This window comes from Chelonia mydas, chromosome 6 (assembly GCF_015237465.2).
Source record: "Chelonia mydas isolate rCheMyd1 chromosome 6, rCheMyd1.pri.v2, whole genome shotgun sequence".
In the NCBI taxonomy this organism is placed as follows: Eukaryota; Metazoa; Chordata; order Testudines; family Cheloniidae; genus Chelonia; species Chelonia mydas.
The window spans coordinates 36,219,977-36,243,637 of record NC_051246.2 but is presented as its reverse complement, the minus strand read 5'-3'; the positions used below and the strand labels follow the sequence as shown (position 1 = coordinate 36,243,637).

General features: G+C 43.4%; 2 protein-coding genes across 3 annotated transcripts; both read left to right on the top strand.

The window, feature by feature from the left end:
- The first annotated feature begins 1,162 nt into the window (after positions 1-1,162).
- NRIP3 (nuclear receptor interacting protein 3) lies at positions 1,163-22,760 on the top strand. Of its 2 annotated transcripts, none has more exons than XM_037901503.2 (7): positions 1,163-2,122; positions 11,445-11,624; positions 12,989-13,071; positions 17,906-18,045; positions 18,720-18,775; positions 18,881-18,978; positions 22,396-22,760. In XM_037901503.2, exons 1-7 carry the CDS (start codon positions 1,949-1,951, stop codon positions 22,409-22,411), a joined length of 747 nt encoding a protein of 248 aa, XP_037757431.1. In that variant the 5' UTR covers positions 1,163-1,948; the 3' UTR covers positions 22,412-22,760. The 2 variants fall into 2 exon arrangements, with proteins under 2 accessions (XP_037757431.1, XP_007057173.1); XM_007057111.3 differs by having other exon boundaries at positions 1,165-2,122; positions 18,723-18,775.
- On the top strand, positions 3,984-4,844 carry LOC102943698 (cilia- and flagella-associated protein 77-like). The gene has a single exon (XM_037898623.2). It carries the CDS (start codon positions 3,984-3,986, stop codon positions 4,842-4,844), a length of 861 nt encoding a protein of 286 aa, XP_037754551.2.
- Positions 22,761-23,661: the final 901 nt, after the last annotated feature.

Here is a 23,661-nt window from a genome sequence, read left to right as displayed (position 1 = left end):
GCCACATTCTGATCCCCTTCCTCTCATTATGTAGCACCTTCCTGCATTTACTGTAATAAGACTACTTGTGGAGTGAGGTACTATTCAGCGGGAACACTGGGACGAGAATCTGGCCCTATGTAATTTACAGCCAGTTTGCCTACCTGCCTTTTTGTTTTTTTCTTTAAAAAAAATAATCAGCTCAGTTTCTTCAAGAGGAGATAAATTTGTCTTTCCTTGTTGGTCAGTTTTTTTTACCTCTTAACCCCATCTCCACTTATTTTTTGGTCACTTTCTGGGGCATTTCTCCCTGTCTGCCCCATTCCTTTTTGCGGCTAAACTGTGACAGACAGAAACTTGTGAAACCCCTATGAAGCCTACATAAAAATCTGAGTGATGAGCTGTGTCCCTGGTGAGAGACTGAAGCCCTGTGTGTGACCCAAGGGAGCTAAGGCTCTGTTTAGGTGGAAGATCCTGGCCTACAATGTGTGGAACCCATGCAGACTGTTCTAAATATTCAGACATGCGTGTCATGAGCATCAGCCCTGCCTTGTGCTTTCTGTGCATGTGCAGGCATTATTTTTATTACTGAGTAAAAAATGACCTTTGGCAAAACCATGCAAATATCTCTCTTTCCTCCTTATGTACAATCCAATCAGAAAACCTACTCATGTTTTCAAACATAAAATATTATTTTAATTAAAAAATAATTCTTGTCTTCATCCTCTGTTCTGTGCAATGTAAACTGCATGGCTGGCTAAGCTGTAGTATTCAAATGTTCAGGCTCTTTTGATAATAAACACATTGTCTTTCTTCAGCAAGCAAAATCTCATGTGAAACCCCTTGGATATACTGAAACAAATCTACATATAGTGATGGTCCTTAAAATCTTCCCAGTTTCACATAAAATGAATGGATACAGATAAGCTGGCCTCAGTACCTGTGGTATTACCATAATACACTATCAGTGCTGCAGATATTTAGCATATCAGATTACAGATAGTTAAGAGCCAGGGTCTAATGGCTGTACAGGGAGTAAGGCCAGGCCAACAAACCCCAGCATGGCCACGTGAGACCTACCCAGATCACGACGCCAGGTACAGGTGGGAAAGCAGGGGACTGTGTGCCCACATTTCCCCTCCAACCCCCCACTTACCTGGGCAGGGGTGGGAGGGCTCTTCCCCACATGGTGTCAATCAGCAGTCACCTGTAAAGGGCTGTAGCAGATTCCTCCCCTCACTCAGTACAGGAAGGGAGTGGTTATGCCTCAGGGGGTGTCATTGACTCACAGTGTCTCCTAGGGCTACTTCTGGGTAGTGCAGTTGGCACATCACCCCTTGCACAGGGCAGTGCCTAAAGCCATAATGTGACCCTTAGTTATCGAAGGCACCTGGCAAGCTTTTAAGAGCCACCCCTATATTGCTTATTGCACACATCTCTGCTTTATTTTTGTTTGAAGACCCACATCTGTTTTATTAGAAAACAAACTGGTTCCACTTGCAAACTCTTGTAGCTCACGAAAGCTTACGCTCAAATAAATTTCTTAGTTTCTAAGGTGCCACAAGTACTCCTTTTCTTTTTGTCTCATTTTGTGAAACGTTTCTTTCTTTTTTTTTTTTTTAAACAACCCACTCGGAGTCACCCAGCAGCGTGAAGTGTGAAAGACAGGTAGCCTATGGCTAATGTTCCTTTGTCATTCCAGCTCTCCCTTGCAGAGGAGCCAATGAGGAGTAAGCGTGCGGATTATTCCTCTAGACCGAGTCTGAACTAACCCATGTTGTTTGTGCAGCATATTGCAATGTGCCTAACCCCTCCTTTACTACATTGCACTGGCTGGAGTACCTGCTGGTCTCAAACGTCATGAGGCTTCAGTTATAAGTGCAGACAATAGATCATTTCATTGCTCATTTTTATATAGGAGTGTAACGTCTTCAGAGAGAAAGAGGGTGAAAGGCACACAGACTGAAAGATGTTCTATTCAGGTATCCTCACCGAGCCTAGTCGGAAGGAAGTGGAGATGAGGGAAGCTGCATCTCTCCGACAACAGAGGAGAATGAAGCAGGCAGTGCAGTTTATTCACAAGGATTCAGCTGATCTGTTACCTCTGGATGGACTGAAGAAACTGGGGACTTCCAAAGACACTGTAAGATTTTTTTTAATTCATGAGGAAAAAATTATATTTAGGAGGCTAGCATGCATTGCTCTTCCCTCCCCCCCTTCTTGTTGCTGTTTAGATATGTTTTTATGTTAAGAGGATAATGAACTTGGTTGCCTCTGGAAGCAGAGGTAAATCAGCATGACCATGAGGCTCTTGTATATCGAAAAAGGAAGTGGAAATATGATTTTAGTTGCTCCTGGTGAGGTTGTTAGCCTTTTCACTACTAACCTCTTTTACAGGTCTGTATCTCAGACCTCAAAACAATTTTAACAAAATAGATACAATTTTACCAGTACAGAATGCTTTCTTTGTATTGGAGTACATCAAAATGGCTTCACATATAATATATATATATAAATTTGGTAAAACATAGAATCCCTTTGGTATTTAAAAATTGTAAAATTGTTGACATTAAACTTTGCTCAATGTTTTCTGTCTATGCAGTTTAATTTCCTTTCATTGAGATTTCATATTCAGGCTATAAATACATATTTGTGATCCGTGTTATCTGGTAAATGGTGTACAGTAAGAATGGTGTACAGTATACAGTATAGTATCACCTCCCATTTCCAGAAGAACTGGCTTCCTGCTAAAAGCTAATAAATAAAAACTTCCTTGCTTTCTTTGAATAGGAATAAAGATAAAATAGAACATTTAAGGTTCTGATGTAAATGAACAAAATTCCCAACATGTAATGTAAAAGCTGAATATCACTTCCCCATTGAGTCTAGACCTTGTAGTATATAACATACAGTATGTCTGACTGCTGCAATATCTCACACTAGGTTAACTGAAGGAGCTGAACTTTCTTATTATTTTGGCAAATTAATTTTGTTCTAACCTGGTCTTTTTGCTTGGAAACTTTGCCTTAGATCTATACATAAGTAACCAGTGGAATGAGTTTGGTGTTCTCTGCATTGTGCATAACAGAGATTTGTCTGACATCATAGAATTCACACTTGGGCACAACTCAGGGTGACTAGAAATTCTTGCCTAAGGGGGACACTTGGGTCCAGACTTTTAAAGTCAACATGGAATTGTGTTATTATTTATAAAGAGCCTAACACTGTGTGGTATTATTATTAGTATTACAATAGAGTCTAGAAACCCCAGCTGAGATTAGACCCCTGTAATGGTAGGCACTGAGAGACAGTCCCTGCCCTGAAGAGTTTACAGTCTAAACTGACTACAGAGACAAAGGGGGGGATGGGAGATAAAGGCACTGAGAAACTGACTGTGGCTCTTAATGAGCAGGTTAGCAGCGGAGCCAAGGATCAAACCCAGGTGTGCTGACTCCTGTGTCTAGTGCCATGTCTATCGGTGCCTGTCAGTGTTTGAAATGTGTAACTGGTGAAAGATTCAGGCCTTTTAGAGGCATTTGAGGTATCCTGGTCTGGAAATCTTTTTGATACATACAGTAGCAATTGTAATAACTTGATATATAAAAGAAGGAAAAATATTGCTCTTTGGAAGTATTCTTGTCTAGTGTTGACAAGTCGTTGTCAGGGCTGGATTAGCAGCATCCAGAATGTGGGAATGAACTCCCTTAGACATAGGGAAATTCCCTCCCTTCATTCCAAACCATCACTATATTTGTCATGCTGGCTTCAGCAGGGGCTTTCACTCCTTCTCTTCAGCAAACACTAACAATTCACCCACAGCCATCTACCTCTTACTACTGTAAATGGTGACTGAATGGCAAGCAGTAAATACATGGGTTTGATGACCTAATATATCAGAACAATACAGATTGTATGTTTGTGATGTCACCAGAGCCTCAAGTTACACAAGCAGGACTAACAAGTGGAGTTGTCCTCATCAGATGAGAGAGTGGGAGCAACTATCTATGCTAGTTTCTCGTTCATCAGCAATGGAAGCATCTAAGAGTCCAAAACCTTTTCAGAGGCTGAAAAAGAGGCACAGTGCTACTGTCATCTGTCCCCCTCCCCTGCTGCCCTTGAGAATGGCTGAGCTCCGACCCGGGATGGAAAATGAGAGAGTTGGAGTAGTGAGGGACACCATGCTCCAGAGCCACCTCATCCTCAAGCCAGAGCTGGGAAAGACTCGCCCAAGGTGCACCCGGCTGCCTGGATCTGATTTTGTGTATGGACTAACCCTTCGTGGGACCGATGGGGGAGTTCCGGAAGCAATAGGCCACTGGAACTCAGTGAAACACATTAGCAAGGCCACAAAGGAACTGCCGCGTGATTTTGTTGCCATGAACCGTGGAGCAGTCATAGCTGGTCTTGTCACAACAAAGGAACACTACCGGTACCGCCAAACCCATGACATCCGCCGTGCGGAAGATGAAGAGCGTCACTTTAAAAGGGACCTGCCGCGCCTCCCTGATGCCATGATCTATGGAATGCCAGCTCGCCCATCCACCCCCATCATAGATGTTTTTCAGCACAAGTACAAGGAGCTTTGGATGGAGGGACAACGAGCAGCAGCCCAGGCTCATCATAAGTCAAAACAGAAAATAATGCAGCGGGGAAAAGTATATGAAACATATTCCACTATGCTAAAGAAATACAAACAGCCCATGAAGCCAGACCCACTTTGGCATTTGCCCCACTTTCAGAAAGTGGGTCGTCATCTCGATACCTTCCCAAGCCAAGGAGATCGGGAGAAGGCTTTCAAAGTCCACCAGTCAGAAGCTGGAGTACGATGTGGAATATTTGCCCAGGGCATTTATACAAGCAGCTGAAAACTCAATAGGTTAAATTATTATAAATTATGCAATAAAATAGAATATTCTCATTTCAGGTCTGAAAGAGAACAGTGGCAGTAACCAAACATATCAATCATAGACTTTAAGGTCAGAAGGGACCATCGTGATCGTCTAGTCTGACCTCCTGCACAACCCAGGCCACAGAATCTCACCCACGCAATCCTGTAACAAACCCCTGACCTATGTCTGAGCTATTGAAGTCCTCAAATTGTGGTTTAAAGACTTCAAAGTGCACAGAATCCTCCAGCAAGTGACCGCTGCCCCACGTGGCAGAGGAAGGTGAAAAAACCCCAGGGCCTCTGCCAATCTGCTCTGGAGGAAAATTCCTTCCCAACCCAAAATATGGCGATCAGCTAAACCCTGAGCATGTGGGCAAGACTCACCAGCCAGACACCCAGGAAAGAATTCTCTGTAGTAACTCAGATCCCACCCTATCTAGTGTCCCATCACAGGCCATTCGGCATATCTACTGCTAATAGTCAGAGGTCAATTAATTGCCAAATTTAGGCTATCCCATCATACCATCCCCTCCATAAATTTATCAAGCTTCGTCTTGAAGCCAGATATGTCTTTTGCCTCCACTGCTCCCCTTGGAAGGCTATTCCAGAGCTTCACTCCTCTGATGGTTAGAAACCTTTGTCTAATTTCAAGTCTAAATTTCCTGATAGCCAGTTTATATCCATTTGTTCTTGTGTCCACATTGGTATTGAGCTTAAATAATTCCTCTCCCTCCCTGGTATTTATCCCTCTGATATATTTATAGAGAGCAATCATATCTCCTTTCAGCCTTCTTTTGGTCAGGCTAAACAAGCCAAGCTCTTTGAGTCTCCTTTCATAGAGCCTGATTTTCAGAGGTGCTGAGCACATGTGAAAGTCAGGTCAGTAGTGTCTTGCCATCCTAATTTTGACTGCTGTCAGAAAGCTTTTCCGGCCATGTTTATTACATAACACTGTTTTGCAATACTTACACTGACGATGCCAGGTTTCAAAGCAGCAGCCGTGTTAGTCTGTATTCGCAAAAAGAAAAAGAGGACTTGTGGCACCTTAGAGACTAACACATTTATTTGAGCGTAAGCTTTCGTGAGATTTCCACTGTATTTTCCACTGACTGCATCCGATGAAGTGAGCTGTAGCTCACGAAAGCTTATGCTCAAATAAATTTGTTAGTCTCTAAGATGCCACAAGTCCTCCTTTTCTTTCTACTGACGATGCAGCAGCCTCTTTCTTCCTTTATAGAGGAGTTTGATATGCACAAATAATAACTGTTTTAATTCTTGATATTCTTCCTCAAATATTTTTCAGTGTATTCTTTTGTTTGAATTAACTCCTTTTAGCCCAAGTTACTTCTTGTAGGACTGTGAAACTGCCCCCTGGGCAATGTTTATTAGTGTCTTTAATAAATTATTAGCACCCTGAAGTATTGCCAACCTGTAAATCTTTCAAGCTGCTTTTGCCTTCTTAAGGTGCCTCAAGAATCCCAACACCTGTAACATGCATGAACTCAGAATGGGCCTGCTTCTAACAGATGATAGTGTTACCTACAGGAAATCACTGAATAATAGGCTTGAATAAAGACTGGGAGTGGATGGGTCATTACACAAAGTAAAACTATTTCCCCATGTTTATTCCCCCCCCCCTGCCCCGTTCCTCAGACGTTCTTGTCAACTGCTAGAAATGGCCCACCTTGATTATCACTACAAAAGGTTCTCCCCCTCCCCCTCCCCCGCTGGTAATAGCTCACGTTACCTGATAAAAAGAAAAGGAGTACTTGTGGCACCTTAGAGACTAACCAATTTATTTGAGCATAAGCTTAACCAATTTATTTGAGCATCCGATGAAGTGAGCTGTAGCTCACGAAAGCTTATGCTCAAATAAATTGGTTAGTCTCTAAGGTGCCACAAGTACTCCTTTTCTTTTTGCGAATACAGACTAACACGGCTGTTACTCTGAAATCTGTCGTTACCTGATAACTCTCCTTACAGTGTGTATGGTAACACCTATTGTTTCATGTTCTCTGTGTATATAAATCTCCCCACTGTATTTTCCACTGAATGCATCCGATGAAGTGAGCTGTAGCTCACTAAAGCTTATGCTCAAATAAATGTGTTAGTCTCTAAGGTGCCACAAGTCCTCCTTTTCTTTTTGCGGATACAGACTAACACGGCTGCTACTCTGAAAACTGAATAATAGGTGGCAGTGATTTTAATCTGATATCTGCAAGTGTGTTAGAAGAATATGGATTTCTTCTCTGTGTTTTTCCCTTCACATACAGTCAAAGCTCATTTATCTGGACCTTCATTATTCAATAGCAAGTATCAAATACAGTGAAAAATGTCCATTTACTGGCAGCTGCTAGCCAGTGAATCCAAATTATTTTTGTATCCTCCTTTTCATTTGTATAACAGAAAGTTAACTGTATCTTAGCACATACTGGATTTTGGCAGATATATTTAAATGTAATGTTATAAGTATTAGTTTATTTGCCAGTAATACGTTGTCATCATCTCTCTGATTGAAAGCCTGAAGATTGACATGAATTGGGTGGTTTTCTTCCTAAACAGCTGAATTATGACTCATAATCCAAAAGTTATTGTGCATCGCCTCTTCAGTTTTACCCTCTGACTTCTCTCCTTCTCTTAACAACCATACAGCAAGAATCCTTGCTAGCACCAAAAGTCCGTCTGTGAAAGCTGACCAACAGACTGGTATCTTGACCACACACACACCTGACCATAAAGTCCTGAGAACAGCATGTGGAGCAGAGCAGTGGTTCCCAGACTTTTCACTAAGCTGACCCAGCAGCTGCATTTTGTCTTTTTTTTGTGATCCATCATTACCTATATGGCCCCTCCACCACCTCACTCCTAATCCTGCCTGGTGCAGACGGGAGGCTGCAGTAGCTGGAGAATGAGCCCATCCTGCACCCACCTTGCAGCAGTGGCTCCCTGCTCTGGGCATCGTGACCTCGTGAGGGGGTCGCCGCGCCACTCAGGTTGGCCCAGTTGCCCCTCTGCCACCGGGCCAAACCTGAGTGGCGCTGCGACCAGTGTTCCCTCTAATTTTGTATGTCCACGTGCGGAATGAATTTTGTTATGTGCACCAATATGGAGGTGATGTGTGGTGGCGGTGGGGCCGAGAGGTTCGGAGTGTGGGAGGGGGCTCAGGGCTGGGGCAGAGGGTTGGGGTGAGGGCTCTGGCTGGGGGTGTGGGAGGAGGCTTAGGGCTAGGGAAGAGGATTGGGGTGTGGGAAGATGAGCGCTCTGGCTAGGGGTGCGGGCTCTGGAGTGGGGCTGGGGATGAGGGGTTTAGGGTGCAGGAGGGGGTTCAGGGCTGGGGCAAAGGGTTGGATGAGGGCTCTGGTTAGAGGTGAAGGCTCTGGGGTGAGGCCGGGGATGAGGGGTTCAGGGTGAGGGAGGGGGCTCAGGCCTTGGGCAGAGGGTTGGGGTGCAGGGGGGTGAGGGCTCTGGATTGGGGCTGGGGTTGAGGGGTTTAGGGTGCAGGAGGGGGCTCAGGGCTGGGGCAGAGGGTTGGGGTGAGGGCTGAGGGGTGTCGATGGGGATGAAAGGTTCATGGTGCAGGAGGGGGCTTAGGGCTGGGGCATAGGATTGGGGTGCAGGGGCATGAGGGCTCTGGCTGGGGGTATGGGCTCTAGGGTTGGTCACGGATGAAGGGTTTGGGGGGCAGGCTTCCCCGGGGCTGCAGCAGGGAGAGAGGACTCCCCTCAGCCCTCTCTCGATGGAGAAGCTTGGGACTGGGTGAGAGGTGCCTCTCCCTAGCTGCAGCAGCTCTGGCTGGGCTGGGCCGGGGAGAGGCACCTGTTGGGTAATTTGGACCCTGTTGAGTAAATAAGATGCTGGGCAAGGGTGGAAATTTCTATAATTGAGTTCCCTAGCTTTTTCCTACTCTAGCCTCAGGGATAGAACAGCACTAAAAATATTTCCCTGATCCTTATTATTATTTGTCATGTGCTTCAGTATGCTAAATCCTGTGAAAGGATACAAAGCGACACAGGCCTTGCCTCCAGGAGAGTGCAATCTAGTTCAGTCACGGGCAAAACAGTTCAGATCGAAATGATACACTAGCTGATGGTACAGGCTTGCGGTGATGAAGAAAGGATGGAGTCTTGCAGATGCTGTCCATGAAAGGCTGTGAGGGAGAAGAGCATTTGAAGGAGAGGGGACAGGGTTTGATGCAGAGAAAAGATAGTTGAGTCCAAGCGGAAGGGGGGAAGGTGTGAAGATGACCGTGCCAGAAGAGCACAAAGGGGCTGTCTAAGGGGAGGCACGGGTGGAGCAGGAGGAGGAGTTGGAGGCAAAGAGAGCACAAATGTACATTCTGGAGGGGCCTCGTTTAGTTCCAAATACATATACCAGCAGCATTCAACAACAGTGGGCTTCCGTGTATGGAAAGGGATTCGTGAAGGGAGACCTGCATTATGGCATCAAAAGGGAATAGATTCAGTAGCTATCCCCAAGGGGATTGATTCCATGAGCGGCCACATATAGAAGTGAGAGGGCTATAAAGGGCAGTTAGAAGCCAAATACAGTTGGGGAAATTGGGAGGCGAAAAGTGAAGAAATAAAAACGTACATTCATTCCTCTGGCACCTCATCAGAGCTTAGCCCTGGGCCATATTCCTTCCAGAAGGCCTTTCTCTGTCCTGCATAGGGGGCAGTGCACTCTGGAGATTTTTGTTTTTTCAGTTACCTCTCAATTGTTTCATCTGGGATAGGGTTTTCTCCATCCCCAGAAATAGTCAGAGTGTTCAGACTTATGCATCAGTAGCCAAGGCTATCCGCTTACAGATCCAGGGCTTCACACAGCATCCTGTCCCCCACGGGAGCATGATTCCCTCCAGAACTGTACTCTGAGACTTCTGATCTGTTGCCCCCAAGCATAGCACTTGTGTGTGTGTGTGTGTGTGTTGTTTGATTTTCCTGTAGTATAGCTATTCCACCTTCCCTCCCTGGCTGGTCCCTTTGCAATCCACAGAGCCTATTCCCTGCTGTGCTCCCCGCCCCAGGATTACAGTAAACGGAGATTGTGCTGTTGAACTAGCATGCTGCATGTCCCCCAAACCCAGTGTGAATTGAGGGGACAACTGGGCCTTTTGTTTGGTAGAACTGCTTGCTTGATTGGATGCTCTCTGGAGATCAAGATGTGAAAGGCAGGCCAGAAATGTGAGCGGGGATGTTTGTGTTGCATAAATTGGTTAGTCTCTAAGGTGCCACAAGTACTCCTTTTCTTTTTGCAAATACAGACTAACATGGCTGCTACTCTGAAACCTGTCATAAAATACTATAGAGGCTGAAGCGTCACATTTAGAGCCTTGTTTGTAATTTTCCTGCTATTTGCTTTATATGAATGTTTGGATCCAAAGGTTGGGGGTTTTGGTTTCTTTGTTTATTTCTCAGTTCTATTCTGTTGCAGCCTCACCTACCTGATGAAAGATGACATTTAGCAAATTCATTTTATAGTTATTTGGTCATATTTTTATTTTCTTCTTCTTTAATAAACTTTCCTTCCTTCAGCTACCTAGACACTCAATCGCTCTTTGACTGCTTGGCTGATACTTTGAACAAGCAGAAACAATGGTTCTCAGGCTTGTACAGTGTCAGAACTATGAATGACAGAACTTTATCTGTTCTGCTTAGTGGTTAATAGTTAGGCAATGTATGTACACTGGAGGCGGTCTGTGACTTGTTAGCAAATCCTCTGGAGGGAGGAGAAAGGTGACCTACTTTGTGATATTTCCAAGACAGGCTGGCTTATGAAGTACCTCCATCTGATCACATATTTTACAGTAGTGTTTAGGCCCCAGCTAGGTGTCATTGTGCTAAACACTGTCTCTGCCCTAAGAGGTTTACATTCTAAAGGGACAGGACAGACAGAGGCAGTGCTATCATCTCCATTTGACAGAAGCAGAACTGAGACATTAAATGCCTTGGTCACACAGGCAGCCTGTGGCAAAGCCAGGAATTAAACCCAGATGTCCTGCCATCCCTGTCTTGTGCTGTAACCACAAGACCATCCTTCCTCTCTGTTGAGGGCCTAATTCTGAGAGATATTGAGCACTTGCTGGTACATTTCTCTTTGGCTTGGCTGGAGGGTTGTAGTGGCCAGTGTAGTATAGAGCAGGGCTTCTCAAGCTATCTGGTGTGGGGGGCTCAGTAGTCACGTAGTCCTCTGCGTATTAAACAAGGCACTTAGTCAAAGGCCAAATTATTATCAGTTAAACTTCCAGATAGTTGAGGAATCAAATACATCTTCTTAAGTCTTTCTGAAGTCTGTTCTGATTCCAATGTTAATATCATGCCCTCAACTTGGCTATCCTCTTGGAAGGGGAAATAATGCTCTCCAAATACTATTTTGATGTCATGGAGTTTTCCCTTGGCTAATACATTTATACTTCTTTTGGTCTAGGAATTCCTATTGAATGTAGCTGAAGTCAGGTAGGTTATTTATCCTTTGCTGTCTATATAAAAGACTTGTTGAGACTCAAATCACCGACCAACGGAGCCCAACAGTAGTATTATAATTTTATAATTGTATTATTATTTTTTGTTTTGTTTTAAAGCAACCACATAACATTCTGCAAAGACGCTTAATGGAGACAAATTTATCAAAATTACGAAACAACCGAGGGACATGGACTCCAAAGAATGACATCTCAGCACAGACTAATAAGCTGAATCAAACCAAGCCAGACAACCCAAAGAAAAAGGAGGAAGAAGACTTAATATTAGTGTGCTGTCAGGTAATGCTTCCTCCATGTCTTCGCCAGCTTTTCCTAAATGCTTTTATCAGCAGTGCCGGAGGAATTGAACCCACCCATATAATAAAGGTACAACTAGGCTCCTTGTATTCCAGGGTTAGTGTTATGACGCCCAATGTTTTTGCTGATGGGATATTATTTTTGACAGATGTCTGTTTTCCTTCGTACAAGGAAATGGACAATGTTGACAGCCCTGAAAAAATGCATTGTCACTTTCCAGCTAACTGTTCTCTCTCATATGATGGATATAATAGCAGTTCTGCAAAGCAAAGGCTCCAGTAGACTTAAAAACGCAGCTGTTATGCTGGGTGAGCCAAACATAAGTCTCCTGGGGCTTTGGAGTTCCTGTGCTCCTGAGATGCCCAGTACATTAATCTTTCCATCATCATCATCATCACCACTAACTTCCCTTCAGTGAAGGCAGCCTGAGTGTGGTAGAACTGTGTGTGTCAAACTCTAAAGCCTTCCTCTCTAGGCAGGCATGGGTCTGTCTGTGTGGGAATGCTCCAGGGAATGTCCTGACTGCCATTCCCTTTGACATTGGAGCATATAGGATAGCAGATCTGGGGTATGTTTATTTTAAAAGTTGGGATAACTTTGTTTTGTGATTAAACCCCCCTACCCTCAGCGTCCCCTGTATCTTAGCCCCCTCAGCGTCCCATCTCTCTTTCCATAAGGCTCCCACTTCCTGCCATCTCCTAATATTGGATCTAGCAGAAGATGCTTATTTATAGAGCCAACAGGATGCTCAGTGCTGTATATATGTCCAGATTCTCAGATGCTGTAATGTAGCTCCACTGAAGTCCGTATAGTGACATTGGTTAGGATCAGCTGAGGAACCAGGCCTGTAACTTTTGAAGGGGATAGGGAAGTTTTGATTGCCAGCATGTGGCCTCCAGTCAGCACAATGACTTTATCACTCTATCGAGAAGCTATGCCAGCCAAGGAATGGGATCTGAGACCTTTGGGGAAAGGGCAATCCCAGGACACCACAATAGGGACTATTTTTTTAGATATCTGATTGGCCCAATAGCTACAGATAAAGGTTCAATGGAAGTTGCAGGTGCTCAGCACCTCACAGGATCCAACCCTACATTTTCAGTATTCTGTAGAGGAGTTTCATTTAAACATTAGTCTGAAATCCTCACGTGCGCTAAGCCACAGTTGAGAGCCTGAGGGAAATAGAAAAGAAAGTCCTGGAACACTGAAACCTCAGTGGTGACATAGCAGGTGCTGTAGGAGTGCTGTGTTCCATGTACATGGACCTTAGCACAGATGCAACGAACATTGGATTTCTTTCTTACATTCTGTTGTTCCTTTCCAACGCTCTTGTTTTCTCCTTGCAGTGTGCTGGAAAGGACTTGAAAGCTGTGATTGACACCAGTTGTCAGTATAATCTCATATCGTCTGCATGTGTGGATAGGCTGGGGTAAGTGGCCTGTTTAAACCTAACGCACGGTACAAGGCAGCATGTTGAGTACTCATACATGGTATCATTGCTTCTATACAAACAAGGAAAGCTTTCAGAATTTCCAAGTTATTTCTGAAATGGTAATTAGGGGCCTGTTCTTGTGCCCACTGACATCAGTGGCAAAATTTCTCCCCATCAAAAAGAAAGGAAATAGGTTTAACAATATTAGAAGACTGACTTACAATAATGTATGGCAAAACTCCCATTGACTTCAATGGAGCAGGGTAAAGCCATTGGTGTTGATATTTCCCCCCCAGCAACATTGAGGTTTCAAGATCAGTTTACCATGATTATGCAAACAATTGTAATTGTTCCCTACGCACACATCACTAGGTAAATAATGCCCATTTTCCATAAAGTCTGTTATTTATTTGCACAGTAGTCTTTAATGGCTGCAAAGCAGCTGCACCTGCTATGAACAAGGAAGTAAATCACAAGCATCTGACACTGACAAGTGATGATTATGCATTTAGGGCTCACTCCTGGAAGGTGCTGAGCGCTCCTGAGAGGAGAGAAGAATTCTCGACTCCCAGTGAAGCCAATGGAAGTTGACAATGCTCAGCATCTCTCCACAGTGAGCCTTTACACACCAGACCAGAATGGCGCCCGATGTGTCTGTTCTTGTCCATTTACATGTCAGACTTGATTCTTGTACTATTTTCAATCCCTTTAGAAAAAACAGTCCCAGCCATCAAAGAGAAAGTCTAACGAGCTGACTTAGGTCAATATATGGGCCAATTTCTGCTCCTACTGAAGTCAATGGGAAACTTCCTGTTGGCTTCAGTGTCAAAACCCCTCCCCGTCAAAGAGAGAGGAAATGCGTTTAAATATTAGAGTACAGACTTACAGCCATGTGTAGTATTGGGCCCTATATCAGGAAATTCAAAATTAAAGCAGTCACTGCCTCCCTATATTTATTTGTACTACAGTAGCACCTCAAGGCACCAATTGAGATCCGGACCCCACTGTGCTAGGTGTTGTACTGACACACACAGTAAGAAATGATCCCTCCCCTGAAGGAGTTAGTCTAAAAATAAATAAATAAATAAATAAAAAAGAGTATTATTAACCCCATTTTACAGATGAGGAACTGAGGCACAGAGGTCTTCAGGTCACTCAGGAAACCTAAGGCAGAGCTGAAAGCTTGAACCTGGACCTGAGTTTCTTGCTAGTGCTTTGACCAAAAGTCCATTCTTTCTCTCAGCCAGCCTTTTGGGCCATTTCAGTTTATGTTTGTAGTGACCTGAGATATTGGGAGGTTGTGCTGCAGTGTGATTAATACAATAGCTTTGGTTAGTTTAAATCAGACATCGCACCCATTCAGTTCTGGCATCCACGGAGGCTCTTGTGCTGCAGCAGAATGCAGCAACACAGTTTACTTCAAAATGACTTAGATGATACATGGATCGACACTGAAAAAATTAGGATTATTGAATATAGGCTTTTGTATTTTATGCGGCCATTGAAATCAGAGATTGAAAATACCTGTTAAGAGACCTCATCCATTTCTCTGCCAGTACAAGAAGGTGCTTATAGTAAGTACATTGTCTAGTATTACTTTGTGCAGTCTGGTTTTAAAGGTCCCAGGAAAGGACTCCACCCACTGGACTCCTGACTCCTTCACTGCCTAAGAGATCTCACCATCGGAATGTTCTTGATATTCACACTGAATTCTCCCTTTCTTTTCTTCATCCTTTTACACTTATGCCTTGTGCCACCCTAAATACTTTCCTTACGTGTTAGGTAAGAGATCAATTTAATTAGCCTGAAGTGATCTTCTAACAAATCCTCCATGCCTGGCAGTGAGGGGTATTAATGGGCTCGCTCTGCAGAGATGATAAGAAGGATCCCACTTTACCATCATTTAAGTACCTCCTTTTGCTGGTTATGGCTTTTCAAGCTTGCTTTCAGGCCGATTTTCTGTCTGACTGAACATACATGAACACATTCATTACACGCCCTCAAGGAGCTGTCACCATGCATCCATCTTGTCCTGAGGTTCTGTCCGTGTGGCATGCTCCATCCACAGCTCTGCTTTTCTTAACTGAGTCTGGTTCTGATTTGCAACCAAAAGCAATTTAGAAAAGGCAAAAATCCATTTGCCTGCCACCAAGTAATTGTTCTCTCCTTTGCTGCAGGCCACATTCAGCCCTTGGTTACAAATGTGCAACCCCACTGAAGTTAATCTGGCCCTGACTAAGGGACAAAGGGGGCCAGATCTTGCCTTCTTCTCAGCTTCCTGTGTACTGCTCTAGTGGCACAAAGGGGGCAGAAACCAGCTGCATCTCACCTGTGGATGTAGATCCAGCATAGCTGGCTCCTACCGACTTCCTTCTTTGCAGCCCTCAAAATAGGTGGTATTTAAGGAACAGGAAGGGGAATGGAGGGAGTGTGGCCAGAGTACTGCACTCCTGTCCTCTACTGGCAGACAGCTCCTGGGGCATTCTTTCCAGCTCATGGAGTTTACAGCAGCACCCAGTCTGCTCTAAATATTTCCAGGGTCAGCATAAAGCCAGTCTGAAGATCAAGGAGTGACAAGTGGCTCCCTGATGCCTTTCCCCACCTGCGTTGCTGTTCCCAGTAGAGACTGGGTGCAGCATTGGATCTAGGCCAGTGATTTTACCTAACATGACAGAGAGACATGGAATTCCTGGCAAATAAATTGAGCTACTTTTTTCTATATAACGAACCCTTAACATTGAATATTAAACAGCAAATTTCAATGTCCCCCTCTGGCCGTGACCTTCTGAGAGGGACAATGAAACAGCTCAGGGAGCCTTCTGCATCCCATGGGCCAGATTTTCAGAACTGCTGGTTCCCCAGAACTCCAGCTGAAGTCCATGGGAGCTGTATGCGCTCGGCTTCTCTGAAAATCAGGCTCTTTGGTCCTGACGCTGCAAGATACCAATCCCCCTTCCGCCCCAGTGAAGTCAGTGGGAGCTTAGGGTGCCTGGCACCTCTTGGGAGGCTCAGGCTGTATGATCTTTTTGTGTATCATGGGACTGTGAGCCTGACTTCCTGTTCTTTTAGCTACATTATTCACCATCTGATGATGAATCATTTGGTCATAACTCAGCCAGGCAATGATGTCTGCACACTGAGGTAGCAGAGAAGACACACATTGCCAGCTCCATAAAAAAGCTTTGCATCCCCAGCTGAGATATCTGTTGACATCAGGGGCAAGACCCAAGGCATCTCTTTGCCCTACATTTTACTATAAGCTCTGTCTGTCTAGGCTTTTACACTGCACTCAGTTTACCTGAACACCTACGCCTGCTATAAGACAGCCCAGACAGAAATAAATTGATAAATACAGATCTAAATACAACACATCATCTCATAATTAATTATAGAAATTAGACAATAGCCTTCTTTGAAGAGAGTCCCTTTGGGGCTGAATTTGCCCCATTGTCTAATAATTTCTGGTGCAGCCAGGCAGAGTGCTGCTTAATATCATGTGAGTGCTGGTGGAAAACAGGATTTCCTAATATTGTGTTTATACTTCTCCTGAGTGGATTATCAATTTAGATGGTGAGGTCATCACTTTGTGATGCTCAGTCATGTGCATTTGGTAGAAATGTTATTGGTAATCACCTGCTTCACTCTGAGCAATCACAATAATTAATCAGAATGTTAAATGGTAATGAAATCAGCTAAAGGAGTTTTGCCATTCTATTCAGTTTAGATGTAAAAGGAAACTCAGGGGAAAGTATTCCACTTCACTGTCTTTAATGTGCCTGGTAAACCAGAACACATGGAAAGATTTACAAAAAAATGGAAATCAACAGAATTAAGAAATTGAAACTCGTTGGTCCTTCGCTCGGCAAGACAGTTCTCTGGGACAGGAAAATGGCGCTTTTAATGGACCCAGCCCCAAAGTGCCTTGTTGAGGATTGATTCCTCTAGGGATGACTGCTCTTGCAAAGCAGATTTGTAGGGTGGAAAACCACCTTACAACAATCAAAAATGAATCTGGATTATCCCAGGCAGGAATTATCGCTTTGTGTTTGAATTTCTACTTAATTTCAGTTCAATATAAAATGTGAAAAAATGCACCTAAATAATCCATACATGTTATCAGAATAGTCTCTGGAATGCAGTGAGCTAGGGAAAATACCTTGTTGAAATATAATACATCATTGACAAGCCTTTCCTCTTCTGCTGGATATTTTATTTATATGTTACCACTTCCAGGGAAGTAATCTGTCATCATCTCCTAATGAACAAAAATCACATACACTCTCTTAGCTGTAAGACAGTCTGGAGAAATTTTTGGCCAAATGATGATGTGGTGGTAGTAGTTCAACTGCCTTGAATTCAAAGCAGAGCAGCACATGCTAACCCCGGCGCTGACTTTGGACTGTTGGTACTAGAAGACAGCTTCGGATTAACAGATTCTTCGGTCCTGGGGAAAGGAGAGAGAACTCTAAGGAACAGGCTCCTTCAGAAAAATAAGCTGTGAAATACAACCCAAAATAATTCCTTCCTTTTGGGCTTGATCCCGCCTCATAGAAACCAATGGGACTTTTGTCATTGACTTAAACAGGAGTAGGATCAGGTCAGGATATTGTATCATCACAGATAGGTTACTAATAAAGAAGCTTCAGATGATAATTGCTTAATAGGAATGAACTGAGAGCTCAAAGAATATAGTTTTACTGCCATCTCAGCTGAGCAGCCACTGTTAAATACAGTTACTGATTTCAATGAAGTGAGCTGTAGCTCACGAAAGCTTATGCTCAAATAAATTGGTTAGTCTCTAAGGTGCCACAAGTACTCCTTTTCTTTTTAGGTTAAAGGAGCATATCAAAACATGCAAGACTGAAGGAGAGAAGATTTCGTTACCGCGCAATATGAAAGTGATTGGCCAGATAGAACATTTAGCTGTTACAGTGGGAACTATCCGCGTGGACTGTTCTGCAGTTGTCACAGGTAAGTGGTTGGGCAGTATCTTTCCAGTGCTGTAGATATGATATAAGCTGATCCCATATCTATTTCAGTGTGCTATGAAGTAGGTAGTGGGTTCATCTGTGCTCATCAACAACAAATGTGAAGCTGTTTGACCATTTTAAAATAGAGATCTTTAATATAAGAATGAAAGTATTTTTTTTCTCTTATTGTTTTAAAGTGAATTTATTGCTGGATCAACAGCGCAAGTCTGTCTGTTTATCCACAGAGCAGGTATCATAAAGGCATCAGCATGTAAGATTCCCTGTACTTCCCTGCCAATAGCATATCTTGTCCCTGACCTGGAAACAGTTTAGTCTTCATGGCGTATTCTATCCTTGGCGCCTCTGTTGGGACTGCCAAAAAAGATGATTATTTTGTGTTGTGAAAATCTGATCACTAGGAATTGGATGGAAGTCACCAGAACTGGTCATTTCACACCAGGACCTGATCAGGCAGTAACGACTTTCAGTCACTACCCTCTTTGGGTCAGAGGTGAAAAGCTCTGTAGTCTACTTCTGATCCCTCTGGGCTCATTCAGTCCCTTTAGTAACTGATCTGTATTTAGCTGAATGTCTTTCCATAAAAAGTGGAGATATTTGCAAAGAATACAATAGACCATTGTTAATTCAGAATCTGATTTTTTTTTTTTTTTTTAGCAGAAGACAATGAGAAAAACTTTTCCCTTGGGCTCCAGACTTTGAAATCTCTGAAGGTAGGATTTCTCTTGTGTGTACCCTCTTGTTCTTTTACTATTGTGGAGAGGATCATTATGGGTTTTTTATTTCCCCTCTTACATTTGTATTTATTATTATTTTAGTGTGTCATAAATATGGAAAAGCATCACCTTGTACTGGGGAAGACAGAGAGAGAAGAAATTCCATTTGTTGATAATAACATCTCCACAAATGGAGAGGAGTAAGTATGTAATTTAAAGTTGTGCTGGAATCTCATGTGTGTGTTTTCCTTTTAGCCTGGAATGCAGATCTAGCTAAAGCAGTCATCAAACTGGACCTGATCCAAAGCCCACTGATAGAAAAGGAAATCTTTTCATCGATGTCAGAGGGCTTTGAATCGGGCCACTGGATTGTTTTCGGGTGATTCTTGTCATGTTTTTGTAAGCTACCCTCAAACAATAGAGGGTCATTTTCAAAGAGATACACAGAGGGGATTGACTTAGCTACTTGGCTCTTTTTGAGGTTAATGGGGGTCATCTGCCTGACTCCTGACACTCTGCTTTGAGAATGTTCCCTGGGAAATATTTTTTCTGGAAAGGACTTTAAATACAGGGGAAATGAATACACACAAAGCTCTTACTAGCCCACAGTGCAGAAATGTTGTGAAGCACTTCAAGGTAGTGTTGGTACCCCTTCCCCTCATGCTATCCTGACACCAATGGTGCCTCTCTGCTGAGTTAGCTGATGGTCCAAGGCCATCCCCAGTGGAGGAGAAATCAGTGACTTGGAGTCTGGGTATATTCTAAGTGTCACTTGCTTTATTTACACACACCAGTCGTGAATTGAGGCAGTCAAGGAGCATGCAGGACAATTCCTTCTTCCAGGAATAATAACAACACCTAGTTCTTGCATAGCTCTTCCCATCAAAGATCTCAAAGCACTTTACAAAGGAGTATCATTATCCCTCTTTTCAGATGGGAAAATGAGACATAGAAGGATGAAGTTTCCTAAGGTAACCAGAGCTACAGCTAGAACCCAGATTTCTTGAGTCCTAGTCTGGTGTCCTGTCCATTAGGCCACATTATATCTCTCTTTGAGTGTTACATCAATGTCTGCTTACTAGAAAGCTACTCTACCTCAAATATGGACTCTATTCAGAGACCAAAGCAGAGACTAAACTTGCCTGCAGCTCACACAGCTCCTTCTCTCAAGACCACCACTCTTTACAACAAAAACTTATAGCAACACAGCATGTCTTCCCAAAGCTGAACATTTGCTTATTGCTAAGGAAAAGAACGGGGAAGAACTATGTGTGAGAGGACCACATAACAGTATTGTAGGTTTTCATAGTGTTGTTCAGGTGTCTTTTAGCAGCCTGTTGTTATCAATAATTATGTGTATTCTAGTAATACCTACAGACTTCAACTAGTTCAAGGCCCTGTTATGTTAAAGATGACCCCAATAAATATAGCCTAGTGAGGGGTCTCAAACATGCGGCCCGTGGAGTTATTTCCTGCGGTCCACCATAGGCACCGACTCCACTGGCAGCCAAGCTCCCCTCACCACCCCCACCACCCCGCCCAAGTGGCAATGAGAAATAAATAGGACTTCAACTACTTCTATTTGCTTTCATATGGCAACATGCCCAAAAAGTAGGCCCATGTACTAACAACGAGATTAGGGAGTCTGGGCACATGTATATACAGTGATTGCCATTAAAAGTCAATGTTTACCAACAGGTGACACACAACTGTCTGTGAGATACTGCTGTTATTTTCCATTCTAAGCAAAGAGAAGTACTGACTGGGTGGGGGTTGTGGTCCAATGTTGACTTTTTAATGGCAACATCTGTATGCAAGTCTCTGGCGTTTCTGAGACTCCCTCCACTACCATCCTTTCCAAATCTTATGTTTTATCATGATGATACCAGACAGTGCCGCACCCCTGGCATACTCAAAAACTCCTGTTCACTCCCAACAAATTTACTACCGTGGCTCGGCTGAGTGCAGAATGCTGCCCTTTGGCTACCTGGGTTAGAATGGAAATTTGGGATACTTGGTCCTTGGGAAATTTGGGATTAGGAATATCATTCATCTGACCCTTTCAATCTACAAGGTAAAAACAGCGTGCTTTTCCCTTTTCCTTCAAGACATATGTGAATATGGCAGAAGCTAAGGTTGTAGTCTGCTAGAACTTGCAACAGTAAGAGGGGCTAATATTGCTAAACAACACTATCTCTTAGTACTGACTAGGGTCCAGTCTTGCCATTTTTACTCAGCCAAAATGTAATGCGCAGACTCCAGTGCACCCATCGTTTCCCAGTTCCTAGGACTCCGAGCGAAAGGCACCTACCCGTACCCAGTTCCTAGGACTCAGGGCCACCCATACCCACTTCCTAGGGCTCGGCATAATCTGGTCCATTTAAGTACCAACCCTTACCCTTCCATGGGCTCAAGGCATACTCTTCTACAGGTTTGCAGGATCTTTTTACCAGTGAAAGAACCTTACACAGAAATATCCTTATCCTCTATTTATTAATTACCAAGCAAAACACACATGCTAGGCACTGGGCTGGAGCACCCACAGGGAAAAAATGGTCACTAGCAGCCCCCCCCCCCCCATGAGCCCCCACCATTCCCCAGTGCCTCCCTCCCGCCGCAGTCAGCAGTTTCACGGTGTGCCAGAGACTCTGGGGGGGAAAGCGGGAGGAGCGAGGATGTGGTGTGCTCAGAGGTGTTCCAGGGGTGGGAAGAGGCGGGGTGGGGACTTGGGGGAAGGGGTGGAATGGGGACAGGGTCTGATGCAGAGCTGGGGGTCAAGCACCCCCCCCCCCCGGCACATTAGAAATTCAGCGCCTGTGCTAAGCATACAATGCTATGCTCACCAGTCCTGATCACACAGGCAGACTTTCCCTATTGGCCACGCAAGGTCAGTCACGTCTGGGTTCTGGTTGCTTGCCTCATGTTACGGCCATGCAGAGGATTCTTAACAGCTCTGATTTTAAGGTGTGTCTTGTGAGGTGTGTAGTTCTTTCTTCTTTCAGCTCTTTCCTCCTTCTTCTTCTTCTTCTTTCCCCACTGCTGGTCTCCTTCTTTGACCCTAGTTTATATAGTGAAATTTGAGTCCTGCTTAGCTAGACCTTAACCAATCATTTTACTAAAATATTACATAATTCTTTGACCAATCCTAACATATTGCAAAATAATTCTTTAACCAATCATACCCTACCACCTTGGTTGATTTAAATTTTTCAAAATTAGTTATGGAACAGACAGAAACAATCAAAGAACCAGACAGAGACCATACAGCTGAACAATAGAGAAGTAGGGACCATAAAGACAAAACAATAGAAGTATAGCTTTTACAATCACAACTGTTGATAAGTGATTCCTTGCCAGACAGAATTCCATCAAACAACGTTTTCCTTAAACAGTTTAAGAGATTCCTCGCTTATCTGTGATGGTGGGTATTACTATGGGGGGCGCCTTCTTAACAGTCCAATATTAGATTGTTCTGATGTAATTTAGAAGGAATGTGAGGAGTTGACTTTTTGCTTCTTGGCTCTTGGCTGCTGCTCTCCTAATGTGGCTGAAGAAAATAGCCCCAGACCTTACAGAAACTCCAATTGTATTACATGCTTTTTTTCTTCCCATTTCAGCTCTTCTGAGGAATAAAGATTGAAACACCCACAAATGAGAAACCCTGACATCGAAGAAAAACTGCACAGCTGCTCCAGATGAAATAGCAACGTGTATCGTGGATAACACCTATGCTAGGCTACAGCTGTAAAGCTAAATTCAATCATATTCCGTAGCCAGTAACTTAGCAATGTTGTCTTGTTTTTGAGATAGAAACATATGCTTATTTTCTAGACTCGAATATAGTGCACCACTGATTATGAATGGTTTGACAAACCTGATGAGTTTACTCTAACGATGAGAATAGTACTTTTTATAGCAAACACAATTATTTCATATGAGGCTATCTGTGATTAGAAGCTACCAGAATTAGATTTTTACTAATGATTTTTTCAATAGCTACTATTTATATTCACTAAATTGACACCACCAGGTTTAAATAGCCATAAAAGGAAGCCACTCATATTAAAATATCAACATGAATATCACATATTGGTAAAAAAAATGACCCTAATAGCCATAACATTATTGCCATGTTATTAAGGATGTGACTGTGGAGTCTATGAGAAGAACAATCATATGATTATTCACTGATCAAATTTGTCTTCAGGACTTCTATTTACCAGAAGACTATGACCAGAACTATTCATAGTTCAATAACAGCAATTATCGAAAATTCTCCATCCTGCTAGATTTGCATGTTGAGTCACAAGCACAAAGTTTTACAGTTTAAAAAGCAGCCGTGATGCTGATAGACAATTTGGCCTACTAGATTCAGGCGTGAACCAAGCCTTAGTAGTGTAGGATATTGTGACCCAAATTCACTCTGAGCGCCTTTACTTGTCTCCCCACCCAAGTGCTACTCCCTGAGCCTATGCCAGCACAGCAGCTCTAGCTCGAGCTTGAAACTACCCTTGGAGCACCAGCAGTTAGATAGCTTGGTGGACTTTCAACTCCTGTACTTCAGCATCATTATCTTTAATACACTACTTTTATATCTATCTGCAAATTCCCCAGGAAGTCTTAAAGTGCAAGACCAAATCTGATCCCCCTGAAGGAAACTGGGAGTTTTCATTGGGACCAGCATTTGGCCTTTTTTGCTATCTTATTTTAATGATGATGCTACTACTTCACAGAGAGCTTACCTGTATAACAAAAGAAATCCACTGCACCACTTGAAAGAATCTGACCTTTTACAAAAAGAAAAGGAGAACTTGTGGCACCTTAGAGACTAACAAATTTATTTGAGCATAAGCTTTCGTGAGCTACAGCTCACTTCATCGGAT